The sequence below is a fragment of the Octopus bimaculoides genome, chromosome 15 (genome assembly GCF_001194135.2).
Source record: "Octopus bimaculoides isolate UCB-OBI-ISO-001 chromosome 15, ASM119413v2, whole genome shotgun sequence".
NCBI lineage: Eukaryota > Metazoa > Mollusca > Cephalopoda > Octopoda > Octopodidae > Octopus > Octopus bimaculoides.
Genome location: NC_068995.1, coordinates 3,518,700 through 3,535,161, shown reverse-complemented (window position 1 = coordinate 3,535,161; position 16,462 = coordinate 3,518,700). Strand labels below are relative to the sequence as shown.

The 16,462-nt window shown below is 35.3% G+C and overlaps 1 protein-coding gene across 3 annotated transcripts in view; it reads right to left on the bottom strand.

The window, feature by feature from the left end:
• Positions 1–16,462, bottom strand: part of LOC106876653 (tyrosine-protein phosphatase vhp-1) — a 95,411-nt gene that overhangs the window by 25,435 nt on the left and 53,514 nt on the right. For all 3 annotated transcript variants that reach the window (XM_014925269.2, XM_014925270.2, XM_014925271.2), the window contains one exon: positions 388–569. In XM_014925269.2, the coding sequence (XP_014780755.1) occupies positions 388–569 (182 nt within the window). The remainder of the gene's footprint in view (positions 1–387; positions 570–16,462) is intronic.

Here is a 16,462-nt window from a genome sequence, read left to right as displayed (position 1 = left end):
AGAGAGAGAGAGAGAGAGAGAGAGAGAGAGAGAGAGAGAGAGAGAAAGAGAGAGAGAGAGAGAGAGAGAGAGAGAAATAGAGAGAGAGAGAGTGTGTGTGTGTGTGTTTTATTTACTTCATGTCCATTTTTCCATGCTAGCATGGGTTTGAAGAATACTTAATATTTACTGAGGCTTTATTTTACAGCAGGATGCTCTTGCTCTTGCTAACCCTCACCTGCTTTTCAATTAAAGATTTATTTCATTCGTTACTATTCCACAACAAATACAAAAAGGAATAAATAGAAAATAATACAAGCTCTTAATAACTTCCATACAAACAGGTGATGTTCCTAATTTTTCTTTTTTCTTTTCATTAAAACAGGAGAGAAAATGTTGGTAGATTACCTGTATTATATCTTGGGACATAGCATCCCTCTGTGAGCCTAAATAGAGAAAATGAAGAATGCGTGTTGGTCCTACATTGCTAATTGGCAGACAAGGCTGTGATAGAGATGTCAGGGAAGTACACTTGTTGGATTTACTCTCACAAAGAGAAGGATGCATAGCTTGGAACACTAAAAATCCACCTGCAAAACAGTAGAATAAAGAAAATAATAATAATAATAATAATAATAATAATAATAATAAAAACTAGTTGGACCCGTGAAAAATTCGCGGAAAACATAAAAAATGTAAGCATCTGTAAAGAGTGTGCTGGTGCCAGGAGAAATGTTTGTATATTATGAGCGTCTGTCTTTACGTTGTGAGTTCAAATTTTGCTGAGGTTGATTTTACCTTTCATCCTTTCAGGGTCGATAAATTAAGTACCAGTGGTGTACTAGGGCCGATCTAATCAACTGGCCCCCTCCCCACAAAAATGTCAGGCCTAGAAAAGTATATTGTAACAGTTACAGACTATAGAAAGTAATGTAACACCAGTGACTATATAATCCAACCAAAATATCTCAGTTACACAAACGTAAACGGAATTACTATTTAACCTTAAAATACATCGGACATATTCAAAGAACCTCCTTGGTTTAGTGGTATTGAACGTTGTTCTGGTATTCTTTTATTTTTTTACTTGTTTCAGTCATTTGATGATGGCCATGCTGGAGCACCGCCCTTTAGTCGAAGAAATTGACCCCTGGACTTATTCCCTGTAAGCCTGGTGCTTATTCTATCAGTCTCTTCTGCTGAACAGCTAAATTACAGGGATGCAAATGCACCAACATCGGTTGTCAAGCAATGGTGGTGGTGGTGGGACAAACAAACACACACACACACACACACACACACACACATACATACATACGTACATACATACATACGACAGGCTTGGAGGTGGTGGTGATGCTGGCTGGTGCAATTTTGTGGTTTGCTGGTGTGCCAAGAGAGATCCAGCAGGCCCCTAAATGGTTCCCTGATCTTAAAGGTGTAATGTGGATGTGTAATGATGTAGCAGCTGGTGTGGTAGTGATACTAGCTGGTGTTGTGGTCTTCCTCACAGTACTTCATGGTAAACTATATTTTATGTGTATGTCACACCACGTTTTTGGCCTTGTCTCTTATCCCAATTGACTGTCATAACTCTTACTTTAATATTGTTCATAGCTCTTGAAAATGCAACATATATTTGGCCACGAGAAAATGCTGGTTGAGACAAATGTATTCCAACTTTTTCAAATGTCTGCCCTTGAGCCTTATTAATTGTCATTGAATACGCAAGTCAAAGTGGAAACTGAAGTCAGTTTCGTGTGAATGGAATATTTGCATCACTTGGGCTAAGTTTAATTCTGGGAATTAGAACAATACGATCTCTGTTGGAGCCTGTTACCGATGATGCTTTTATACAAAATATGAAGTCTTTGCACTTTCATGTGAGCTCCATTACATAATCCTTGACTGATCGAAAGATTTCTTGGTAGCATTACAATAGCCCCTGCTTTTCAGTTGAGACAATGAGGAGGCATACCGGATGGAGTGAGTGAGTTTATGAATTCAAATGAATAGTTCTGAATTTCCTCTTCACTATTACAGGACACTGAATCTGTGCTTAAGTACATTTTGAGTGCCTCTGGTATAATATTAAGGACTTTTTCATTTATTGCTAGACTCAGAATTTTTAGGAGATAAAATTACTCATTTTCCCATTTCTTCTGATGTGTTGTTGAAAATTTCTGGGTACAAATGTACAAATTGAAATGCAAAAGAACGACATAATAAATGGATTTATGAATGAAAGTTTGATAATTGCATATATTTCCACCACACGACACTTATCATTGCAAATATGCTTTAACTAACCTATACTATACACACACACACACAAAGAGAATGGTTTTGAGATAGGTACTTGGGTGTTAAGTATCGTGGAAAGAGACCCTGGGAGTCCTTTGACAATATGCTTGCTTCACAACCATGTGGTATTGGGTTCAGTCCCACTGCACAGCGCCTTGGGCAAGTGTCTTTTCCTATAGCTCCAGGCCGACCAAAGCCTTCTGAGTGGATTTGGTAGGCAGTAACTGAAAGAAGCCCATCGTGCATGTGCGCGCGTGTGTGTACGTGCGTTTGTCCCTACTACCACTTGTCGATTTGTTTACATCCTTGTAACTTAGCTGTTCGACAAAAGACACCAATAGAATAAATCCCAAGCTATAAACACACACACACACACAAAGCAGGGATCGATTTGTTCGACTAAAACCCTTTCAAAGTGGTGCCCCAGCATGACCGCAGAGACTAAAAATGAGGAAAAGATAGCGCGGGGGGAGGGGCGTAAAAAAACGATAAAAAGATTCTATCACATAAGATTTAATCTAATTCTGTTAACACTAATTATTCATTAAACTCACGAATCATTTTTTTTTTTAATCATAACATCGTTATAAACTAATTAAACTATTAACTTTCTCTCAAAGAACGTTGTTCTGCTAAGAAAACGTAAGCACCAAAAGCGACTAACGAGCTTCGAGTAGAAACGCTGTGTTTGTGAAACGGGTAGGAGGGCGTTCACATGAAAGAATGACTCACTACTTTCTATAATAAATGCGATGTCTACAGAAAGATATATATATATATAATTCCAATCAAGTGTGGAAGACAATATGGTAGAAATAGGAGAACTTCTTCAATGAGAAATTCTATCAGGGGATGACGGCTTTCAACGGAGATTTGAGGTTCAAACAACAACAATATAGAAATAAATAGAGGAGGGGGGGGGGGAAAGAAACAAACAAACAAAACAAAAAAACGTGCATTTGCAAATGGTAGAATCAACGTTTGTTTTAGCAGTAATTGAGAACTAAACGCTGTATAAACATCCCACAAATATACAACTCTCTCTCTCTCTCTCTCTCTCTCTCTCTCTCTCTCTCTCTCTCTCTCTCTCTCTGTACTCACGCATGTGTGCATATGCTTGGGTGTGTGTATGTGTGTATACATATATATATATAATAACGATTTCTTTCTATCTATCTATCTATCTATATATATGTTGTCCTTTCTATCAATATATGTGTGTGTGTGTGTGTGTGTATATATATGTATATATGTGTGTGTATATATGTGTGTGTGTGTGTGTGTACGTGTACATATAAATATATATACACACACACAAATGTATATAAATATGTGCATTCACTATATATGTGTGTGTGTGTGTGTGTTAACACATACATCTCTCTCTCTCTCTCTCTCTCTAGATATATATATATATATATACACACACACACACACATGTACACACATTAATATGTACCTGAGTGAATGTATTTATGTATGTATACATCGATATACATATTAGCAACAGATTTTCTTGAAATTATGAATATTCTTCCTATCATAATGTTTGTAAAATTGTAAGTTATCCACTGAAAATCTTTCGCAGTGACAAGTTAAATATCTAAATTGTCCAAAGAAAAGTCTTTGGCATCAAAAGCAGGGGCCATCAAAATTCCCTGCCACCCAACATGGTCTCAGAACTTTATCTTGCTTATTGAGAATCTCATTTAATTGTAAAACTAAAATTTCTAATTAATCCCATAGAACCAAGCTGGACATTTCACCTATAATTACATTATGCATGCTATTACAAGGAATGGGTTGATGTTATTGGAACTTCTAGCTAAAGCAGACATCGAAACATGTTTGGTTAATCTTTGAGAAATGAAAGAAATGCTGATGCTAAAATGAAATGTCTTTGACACTCGACAGGCATGATCATTAAACTATCAAAGTATCGGTCGCTCCCTGACAGCTTCGTGGTTGAGCTTGTGGCAGTGGAGATAGCCAGACCCCATATCCCTGCTCACTGCAATTGGGGTCTAGATGGCTATCCGCAAGTAAGTGCGAACCCTGTGAGTCAGAGTGACTGTTCCAGCGCATCTCCCTCGCCATCTCCCGGGGTGCAAACCCAGTTTTTCGGGAGAATGTTCAAAGCTTTTTCAATAACCCCCGCCCAAATTCTCTGCACCCCCTGTTCCCAGGCCTCTAGGTCTCTAGCTGAAGCTTGCTCGATGGAATGAAAAATGGTACCAAAACAGGAAGTAAACAAAATATCTTTAAAATTTTTCTTATGTCGGAATAGAAATTGGAAGAAAAATAAATAATAAATTTTGATGCTACGGTGTGCAAACAATGCTTTATTGGTTCCAGTGAAAAACATGAGATATTCTATAAGACTAACGACTGAAGAATAATGACTGAGAAAAGACGTCAGAAGTGTTCACTCGTTTGAAATTTACCTTCAGTCAGCTTAGCAAATAATCACTGTTTATTCATCAAAGAAGGATAAATATTTTAGATTAGGCAAATGTTTTTAATAAAAGTCACACACTAGGAAACTCTTACAAAAACAAACAAACAAAACCCAAAATAAAAATAAATAAATGCAAATAGTCTAAGTAAAAAACAGGAGACAGAGTAGCAGGGGAAGACAATGAAAGATAAACAAGTTGATGTAGGATATTGTGTTTGTTAGCGGAGCTGGTTGGTAGACAGACTTACAACAGGAGTCAAACTGAAAGCATACAAAGGTAAACATGCTGTAGAATAAACAAGTTCCTATTATCTGCCGTACCTCAAACTCTTATTTCAAAGACGCCTCTGCAGAAGGAAATTGTAAGGGAATTTTTCCACATGGTTAGGAACACTTAGAAATATTCCAAACAGTAGAGAAATCAATAAGAGATTTCTTGTTAAAATTAACATAGCAGCTTTCATTCCACAAACTGTCTTCTATTCGGTTATCTTTAGTCATTTCAGACATTAGACTACGGCCATGCTGGGGCACCGCCATGAAGGTTTTAATCCATATAAGTGAACCCAGGACTTATTCTAAAGTCTGGTGCTTATTCTATTGGTGACCTTTTGCCAAACTGCTAAGTTACAGGGATGTAAAAAAAAGCCAAGACCAATCGGTAAGTAGTGAGTGGAGTCCAAACAAAAATACACACACACACACATGGTGGGCTTCCAAACAGTCTCCATCTACTAAACAAGGCATCGGTTGACCCAGGACACTTGCCCATGGTGTCCTGCAGATAAACTGAACCTGAAACCATGCAGGTACGAAGCGAGCTTCTTGGATAAAGTTATTTTAACAAATTTTTCATTATTTTCAACATGAATTAAAACGAAGGCAATATATTTCAGCAGAAATATAGTAACAGAAGGGTTAAGTCCTAAGCTTAACATTCCTTAACCATAGTAACAGGAAAAGAACGAGTGCTTTCAATGGGACATGCCCATCATGTTACATTTTCTTCAATCATGAAAATTATTTTAAACAAAGACAATTATTGATGATCCTAATTACCTCTTCCAATTGACTAAATTAATAACTAATCATTAATTAACCATAGTAACAGACTTTTAGATAGAAAATATAACAAGAGATGCCAAAGGTGAGCTTCTGACGAGTCATAGATAGAATGCAAGTTGGTCTCTACCTATGACTAGAACTAGACATGGTGGACAAGTAACAGCCTCCTACATCAATCAATCCATCCACCTTTAGTCTTTGATCATTTGACATTACTCACACTCAAACCTTTTCTCTGATTTACAGACATTCCAGAATCTGCACCACCAGCAGGGCAACCCCACCACGACCACCACTACCACCAATGGTGATATTATTAAAAATATCACAAAGCAATGATACAATATGATTAATTAACCATATTTTCACTAATTCTTTGTTGATTATTCATGGCAGCATAAACGTTTATTCATTTCCAGCCGAGCTAAGATTGCCAAATAAACTATCTACCCACCCAACACATCCGACACACGGCCAACCCACATACGACCAACCCTCGTCCCAAATGTTTACCTGCAGTTGTGTTGCTGCCACATAAGCTAAAATCACAGCTTACATTACTCATAAGACATTACACAGCACCAACCACTCACAACCTCTTTGACATACCATGAAGGCCAACCATTCTTCACATAACCAAAGTTGTATCACAGAGAATAACGGTTCTCATTTATAGAACTGAAAATTTCTTCATCTCTAAACAGCAGCTAACTTCATATATTTTATTTGTTTTACTGGTTTCACCTAGAAGCCAGAGCCATGCTGGAGCACTACCTTTCACTTTGTTTGGGGTTTTTTTTCTCTACTGTTTTATGGTAAATTAACAAGTTGGACTTCAGAGCTGCTCTTCTTCGTGCTTTCTGCTACAATGTAGGTCCCTCTGGTATTTTGGATAAAAATTGGTCCAAATTTATATGGAATATAAATTTACCTATTAAAAAAACTATTAAAAAGAATTTCAAGATAATTTTTCATTAGGTGTGCTATTCAGAAAGTCCCATGGGCCACAGTTTGTTCATGACTGCAATAGACAGTCACTTGACCTGCTAGAAACAGCAGCCAAATTTCCTTCAAATCACATGCTGTCATTTTACCTAAGAATGGGACATCAGAAAATGTACTTCAATGTACCTATAAAGAGACAAGATGGAATGTTCATGGGTGGAATACCATTGATCATTGGCCTGCTTGATCTACGTTGACAATTCTATATAGTCTCCTACCCTTTTTCTACCCCAAACTCTGCCACCGTTAAAGAAGCGACAGAAATCATCTTCTACTTTCCATTAAAAGAATCCATATTCTTCCTTTGCCTCCACACACACACACACACACACACATTCATCAAAGAATGAGGAGCACTTAAAGCAGTAAATCTATGTCAGGTTTCTTAAATTTCCATTGCGATTAATCTGCACCAGCTGACTGCACAGTTTCCAGAGAAGCCTGTTCCAGTCAAACCGTTTCTTGTATCAGTCAGTAAAAAAGTAAAAAAAAAAAAAAAGAAAAAATTTAAAAAAAAAACAACTCAAGAATCAATAATTTAAAATTAAAACTAGTCGGTACCTATTGCACACCTAGCAACTAATCAATAGGCCTGCTCTCAGTCTTCAACAGTTTTCTGATTAATTGTTACAAATCTAAAAAACCAGAGTTCTATATGATACCATAACTTTAGACACGGCGCCAGTATATTAACCATTTAGCATACGGCTTACTCTGTCAAATGTGATGCTTATTTATTCACATTGTTTTGAATTACCGTATTTTAAGTCTACTTTTCCCTGCTTGCATGGATCAGATGAGATTTTGTTGAGGCAAATTTTCTACAGCTGAATGCCCACCCTGTTGTCAACCCTCATCTGTTGCCAATCAAGCTCATGTTTTCCCCTAGTCCGGACATGTTTTCACAGAAGATTGGAAATGAATGACAAAACTTGTATGCCACACTGTCATGCTCATACACAGCTATCACATGATTTTGAGACAAGACGAGACACATACATACACATGGAGTTGACTTCTTTCAGTTTCCATCAACCAAATTTACTCACAAAGCTTTGGTCGGACCAGGGTTATAGTAAAAGACACTTGCCCGAGGTCCCCCATAATGAGATTGAACCTGAAACCATGTGACTAGGAAGCTAATTTCTTAACCACCCATCCAAACATCAACAATATCAAAAACAAGAATAACCTGCCCAGATAAACATCTGACATCTTTATATTAATTCAGAAACAAAAATTGCAAAATTTAAAAATCAAAAACCAAAATTATATAAATTTAGCAACAAAATATTTCAAAAGAAATTAAATAAGTCCTTAATTTTCTTCTATATTACCTGAGGGTAACAGCTGGACTCTAAAGTAGGAGGAGCGTTACCTGTTTTAGAGCTATACTCAAAAAAGCGATGGGTTTGAGATCTTGGAGTACAACACTTGAGATTTTTAATGTGGTTTAAACTTCAAACCTCACACAGCGCTTGCAGTGGTCTGTTTGGACTTCATGACAATGTTACAGCATAATGGGAAGATATGAGTTGGCTAAGGTTTACAAAAATGGAAGTTTAATAAATGAGTTGTATTTAACAATGGAGTCTAGAGAGGTGGAGCCGACAGGAGGAAATGACAAATAGATATAGAGCTGAAAGAAATTGTCGACTAATATTGTTAGCATGGAAAATGACTATAATAATAATAATAATAATAATAATAATAATAATAATACTGCGCTCGGTAGTGAAGTGAAAGCACGTTATAAAAATAAAACTACTGAATAATAATAATAATAATAATAATAATAATAATAATAATAGGACCAAGCACTGAATACCAACTCAGTGAAAAAGAATGTATACCACACAAGTGCATTGGACCGCCGCAGGATGTGTGGGAAGAGGGTCAAAAGTGTGACTCACATTGTTAGTGCTTGTGAAAGTTTTGCGCAGAAAGAGTACAAGCGCAGACATGACAAGGTAACCCAAAACTTCCACTGGCTACTATGCAGTAAGTATGGATATGAGGTTACAGGTGCTTGGTAACAACATACACCGGAAAAGGTAATGGAAGAAAAAGAAAAGGCAAAAATCTTCTAGGACTTTGACTTTCAGACAGACGAGGTCTTAGAGCACCGAAGGCCAGATATAGTAACCTTTAGAAAGGACAAACAAAAGTGCCTAATAATTGATGTGACAGTGCCAGGAGATCAACATGTTATCATGAAAGAAAGAGAAAAGGTTGATAAATGTGGAGACCTGAGAATTGAGATTGCTAAGATGTGGCAGCTACGAGAGTCAAGCATAAAGATTATCCCTATTGTCATCAGAGCATTGGGTTCAATACCACCCAATCTGAAAACCTTAGAAATACCCTACAATCTAGATGTATTGCAAAAGTCGGCATTACTTGGAACTGCACACATATTGTGTAAAGTACGGTCTGCCTGAGGTCCTTGTTGTGACTTGACAAACAGTACAAACTCCTGGTAGACACAACAACCTCACGATATTGTATACTGTGCAACGTCTATAATAATAATAATAATAATAATATTATTATTATTATTATTATTATTATTATTATTATTATTATTATTATAAGCAAAAGTTAAACATATAATAATGATAATAGTGATGGTGAAGTAGTTGATTGATAACTCAAAGTTGCGAAGAACCAGTAAGATCAAACATGTAGGAAGTAAATATGTTTAGTCATAAGTCGTCCTCGTGCTGAGTCACAGACTGGCTTATTGGTATGCACCACATCTGTTTTGAGGATTGAGACACACCTCGAGCCATCCACAAGGATCATAACCCCCTCTAAGATTGCATCACACATCAACCCATCCATGTGACACTGTAGTTGTTTCTAGGTGGCAAGCTAGTCTGCTAGCCCCTTAAGTCCAGTTTCACCCAAGATTGGGTCCAGTTGGCATCCTTATTGGAATGAATAATACAACCAAGCAGAGGTCAGCTGATTATGAGAGGGAAAGAGCAAAGGTGACAGAGAGAGAGCGGGGGTAGAGATGGGGAATGACATGGTCAATGCTCAAAATGGCTGCCTCGGACAACCTGAGCCAAAACCAACAAATGATGGTTGCAGTGACACACTGCAATGGCACATGTCTCCGTCCCTCACCTGACATGACAATACTCCAGAATGGCCACAGCCTACATGATGAAACTAGTAAAAAGATAGAGGTAATTTTATTTGTAATTTTTTGAACACCTTCAAGGTCATCATCATCATCATCGTCATCTAGAACAAACGAGATTTATGAATCATTTTTGAAAAACTAATAAAACTACGGCTAATTATTAAGAGAGTAAAAAATAAATGAATAAATAAATAAACAAATAAAAAGTTTTGGTTTTTGAGAGATTTAGTGAGAGACTTAAGAAACTAGTGGAAACACTAATTCTAAACGGTCTAACTGGTTAGATTAGTTTGGCTTGGATGTACGGCTAATGACATAAAAGATCACAAGTTCTTTCTTATAGAACAGGTTGTTGTGTGGTTGTTGTTGTTGTTGTCCTTTTATATTTTTGCAGAACTAATCATAACGAAGTAATGAAAATAAAAAGTTGACATAGAAAAGTAGGTTATTTTTTTGAGAGGTAATCAGGTACATAATAAGAGTAGAAAGGGCAAGTTAAGGTAATGAATGAGAGAGAGAGAGAGAGACGAAACAGTAAAATCTTATGACACATAAGAATAGTTGCCATTTATGAGACACTAAGTAGTTTGGTAATATGACAAAGGTCTGTACATTGGCGTCATGTACAAGACATGAAGATGAATCACACACACACACGGCAGCAGCACTATGGTAAACATGATTCCATAAGATTCTATTTTAAAAGTAGAAAAAAAAGCAACATATAGACACAGGCATGGCTGTGTGGTAAGAGGTTTGCCTCCCAACCACATGGTTCCTGGTTCAGTCCCACTGCCTGACACCTTGGGCAAATGTATTCTATTATAGCCTTGGACCAACCAAAACCTTGTCCGTGGATTTGAATTAATGTTTGTTTTTATGCTTAGTTATAATAAAAACAAATTTACATTAATCTGACGGGTTACTGTACACTTTTGTAGGGGACAGATTTATTAACAAGGACAGTATTGATAGGGACTTCAAAGTTTTAGCCAGCTAAGCCATCGTTGAACTCATATCTAGGTAGTTATCCTAAATAGCTCTACATATGACCAGGTAATTATAATTCAACAAATAATAATTTTTTTTTTTTTAAATCAATAAAATTATTTAGCTAAATGAATAGCAAATGAAACGAGAAATACTTTGCAAAGTTAACTACTACAATCTGATGGGCAGCAAAACAAAGAAATTCATAAACTAATTGTGTTTTTTTATTGCACAACAGGAAATAGCTGGCTCTGGAAATGGTAACGCTATCTAGAGGGCAAGGTCAAACTAAAGAGGAGTCTGACGAAAGCAATAAAGAAAATTCACTGCTTAAATGAAATGGAAGTTGAATGGAAATTATATTATAATACTGAACAACTGCTGTGTGTTTAGGGTTTATGTATTCCCATCATAATAATCATCATCATCTTCATCATCATTTAACATCCGTTTTCCATGCTGGAAAGGGTTAATGTAATTCTCAAGGAAGTTCAGCATAACACATGGAATGTGACAAGGCTGACCCCTGTCAATTACAGGTACAACTCATTTTCGCCAGCTGAGTGGATTGAAGCAATGTGACACAAAGTGCCTTGCTCAAGAACACAATGTGCCACCAGGGACCAAACATATGACCTTAAGATCAAGAGCTGAATATTCCAACCACTAAACTATGTGACTTCACTGACAATGCTGTAACTTGGGCTTGAATATCCAGTGTGTACTTTTTAGATAGAAGGCTACATATTGAAAATTTAGCTTCTATTTCTAACAGATCAAGGAATCTTGCATGCAGGTATTGCTTCTGTATTGGGGAAAAAAATACCAAGATTTCCTCAAAGGAAGAGCCCTTTGAAGAAATGTAGAGTTTATAACTGTCAAATGTCATTAGCTGAATTTATTGGTTTATTTTTTGAGGTGGAATTCACACTGCATTGAAATGGTAAATATATAATTTTTTTTTTATGACTACATCTCCCTCTCTTTCTTTCTCTTTCTCTCCCCCCTCACTGTCTTGTCCTCTCCCACCTCCTCCTCCTACTCTCTCATCCAAAGTTGTTTGTTTATTAACCGATGTGTGGTTTTTGAAGCCGCACATGTGACTCTGGGTTCTCATGTTCACTTGCACCAGTTTTTGTTCTCAGACTCTAGTTGTTATGTGAAAAAAAAAAAAAAAATAAGTAAACCAGAAAGCAAACTGAATAATTCTTATTCACAAAGCACTAATTGATCATCATCATCATCATCATCAGTATCATCGTTACCATCGTTTTAATGTCGATTTTCCATTGCTTCAATAGGTTAAAAGTAACTTTGTTGACATGTATTTTTCTCTGGTGGGAGACTCTTCTCGTTGGTAACCCCTCCCCTGCCACCTGTTTTTTAAGGAAAGTAACATTTCCCCTGGTCTATCAAACAACAAACAGGCTGGACATGCTTTCATGTAGAACTGCCAGCAAACAACGCTATTTCTATGAATCTTTTATCATTTCCTTGTTTCAGATATTTTACTAAATTTTTCATCATTTTCAAAATGAATTCAAACAAATGCAGTGTTTTTCAACAAAAATATGGTTACAAAGGGCTTAAAGTGATCTAAATTAAAACGTCCCATCAAAATTTCCTGTTAGTTCATGTTCCAAACACGAGCTTAGTAATGACAAAGTTATTTTAATAAATTCTTAGTGATTGTCATAATTAATTAAAACAAAGGCAGCGTATTTCAACAGAAATACGGTGAGGAAGGAGTTAAAGTAATTAAGCAGACATCGAAAGTTCATTAAGTAATATTTGATATGTGAAAGTTGCAGTAATAAATATCCAACACAACACAAAAGAGAATATGACAAAGCTTGATGAGAAACGAGTGCATTAGTCACAGAGGTCTGTTGTTCTTTTTTTAAGGACAGCTTACGCAATTCAGCTCAAACTAAAGATATTTATTGAAACTCCACAAAGGAATCTAAAAATATCATAACAAACTATAATATGGAAATGAAAATCAAAGTAGCTGGGTGGCTGGTTAAAGGGTCTGCTTTGCTATGGCAGGGTTCAGGCTTGATCCAGCTGCACTGCATTTCGGATGTCTTCTACACTAATAACCTTGGGTTGGCCAAAACTTTTGTGAGTGGAATTTGGTACACAGAAGCTTTACAGAAACACATCATACATTTCACAGACACATACCTATAGATAAATATAGCATTCAAAGCCAGTGAACAGCAATGACGATACCGGTTTCACTTTGAATCTCTTTAACAATTCAAAATAATGAATTTAATTTCTCTTAATTCTACCTCAGTTCATCTAATTGTATTTATTTATTGCTACTTTTCATAAAAAAGCCTTTATTTTTTTGATATTCAATGTGCATTTTCGCATTTTTTCTTCTTACTTTCTCCATATCTTTTCCACGTGTAGGTTCTATTTTCTTTTTGAAACATATTTACATATATATATATATACTTACACACATATACAGAGGCATGTCGGGTCAGAAGTGTAATAACCAGAGACCTGTGCACGATAACCAAGTGAGGGCAGCACAATTTATATATCAAACTAGCCCAGCAACCCCATCAAGCTTTTTGGTGGAGGTCATTTCTGGACACTCAGCAGGATGAAAAGCAAAATCTGCCAAAGTGTGGATGAAGTCAAATAATCCAACAGCCCTCCAGGAGCTCTAGGATTAGCACTTATTCAAAGTGCCAGACAATGAGACTGAACCCAGAACCATGTGGTTGGGAGGCAAACTTCTTACCACACAGCCATGCTTATACTTATTAATATTAATCATAAAGTTATACAACTTAACAAATATTGGTCAATTAGTGGGAAGCTTGAATATTGTCATTAACAATTCTTTAAGAACAGGAATCATCAATAAGTGATTTAACTAAAATATCTACCAAGAGAAGAATGAAATCAGTTAAGTGGTTCTGGCTGTCATACCGTTTTCTAAAAAAAGCCTAAAATTTCAATTTAAAAAGAAAATCACACCCTCTATCCCATCATATTAATTACATTTGCATATTTTCCTTTTGATTAGTGGCAACACTTCTTCAAAATTAAGCTTATATCTCTTAGCAACAACATCTCGGTGCTATGTTTAAATCTGAGAGAGAATTCTCCTCATATAATGTGAGATGTCTTAAAGCAAATGAAAGAAAAAAATTTGGAAATTTTCATTCTTGCACCTGGTTATATATTTTAGCAGATAATATCAGACAAGAATGGAAATTTTGGAACAGCAAAGACAAAACCCAAAATGACAAATGGCACTTAAAGTGCTGTTGCAGTATTCCTTACAATATTCTAAAAATGGTAAATTGATGCTTAGTACAATAACTGTAGCTTCAAAAGAATTTAAAGTACATCTTGTCACAGTTTCCCCAATTATGGAAGAGAGAATATTCTTTAAAAAGAACTGACAATCTATGAGTAAATGGTAGTGCTTAAAAAGATGGTAAATGAGGAAGAAAAAAGAAAGATTATTCACAAAATATTGAAAAATTTAATGATGTTTCTTCCATTAAATCAAATAGATCTGATTAGATGTTTATCATATGTGCTTAATATATGCAAAACTACAGCACATCAAATCTTCAAAAAAGGAAGAAAAAAAACATTTAACTCTTTGTTACAATATTTCTGTCTTAGCTTCAATTAATTTTTTAAAAAATGAAGAATTTAATAAAATAACTTTGTTGTTATTAAGCTGGTGCTTGGAACATAAATTAATAAGAAATTTTGAGGGGAAGTTTTCATTTAGATCACTTTAAGCCTTTTGTTACCATATTTCTGTTGAAACACACTGATTGAGAAAGTTAAGGGAAGGCTATATGAGAAACGTATATAATAAACCCAAAATCCTATTCCATTTACATCCTGCAGAAAAGTACCAAAGTTCATGTGATTGATACAAGCGAATATTTAATCTCAGAAAGTGTCCAAGAAAGACAGAATCTACATTCAAAATAGTCCCAATTTATATGTAGAAGCTCTTGGATATTTAGAACTCTGTTCAATGTCTACAAACATCAAATGTCAATATAGAAGAGATGGATTGACTGAAATCCTTGAAAATGCTTTAAATATAACAACAATAACAATTTAATGTTTTCTTTACATTGCAAACAAATTCAGAGTCTATCATGTGGTCATATTTGACAATATGATAGATTATCATGATATAAACTGCATATTGTAAACATGCTGTGTTTTTTTTCTTCGTTTTTTGGGGGGATTAATTATATACATATATATATATATATTCTGAATAGCTGAACCTTTTCATACCAACTAGCCTGAAACTGCTGTTGATTCTGTTATATAAACTTCCTATTTTAAAGTGGTTAACATTAAAACATTCCATCAAAATTTCATGTTAGTTAATGTTCAGAACACCATCTTCATAACAACGAAGTTCTTTTACTAAATTCTTCCTTATTTTCAAAAAATTAGCTGAAACAAAGGCCATTATATATTTCAACATAAACATGGCAAAAAAAATGGATTATAATAATAATCCTTTCTACTAAAGGCACAAGGTTTGAAATTGTGGGAGAGGGGTTAAGTCGATTAGATCGACCCCAGTACGAAATAGGTACTTAATTTATCAACACCGAAAGGATGAAATGTAAAGTTGACCTCGGCAAAATTTGAACTCAAAACGTAAAGACAGACAAAATGCTGCCAACCACTTTGCTTGGCGGGCTAACAATTTTGTCAGTTAACTGCCTTAATAATAATAATAATAATAATAATAATCATAATAATAATAATAATAATAATAGTAGTAGTAGTAGTAGTAGTAGTAGTAGTAGTAGTAGTAGTAGTAGTAGTAGTAATACTAATAATAATGATAATAATAATAATGAGGATGATGACTATTGTATTAACCCTTCCACTACTAACCTGAGACCATCCCAGTTCCATGATACAAAACCTCACCTTTCAAATGTCCACAGGATGTTTCACTTGTAGAGTGGTAGTGGTGGCGAAAACTGCTGTGTAGTGTTTCATAACCACAGTTATATATATATAAGTAATATTCGAAGCCATTTCGACATGGCTGTTTGTTCGAACATTTTTGCTTATTTATTTATATATATATATATATATATATATAGGAAAATGAAGAATAAGGCAGAATGCTAAACTGGAAGCATATTTTAATAAAGATTTCTAACCGGCTTTCATTGTGAAGCAAATTTTCAAGAAGGAGAATGAAAATGTCTTTTACAAAGAAGTACAAAATGAAGAAAATAATACATAAAAAAAATAATATATAAAAAAATAAGTATACCAATACATTATATTGTCTTTGAGCTTTTGAAGTTCAATGGTAGTCCATGCATATAATGTTTGGAAAAAGAGTTCATAACTCCAACTAAAAACATTTGTCTCCCCTTACACACACTTCCGGTTTTGACACCACACTTCCTGCTTAACACAAACTTTTAACCCTTTTTTAAAACCTAGCACAACTCTCAATTCTCATGCATCCT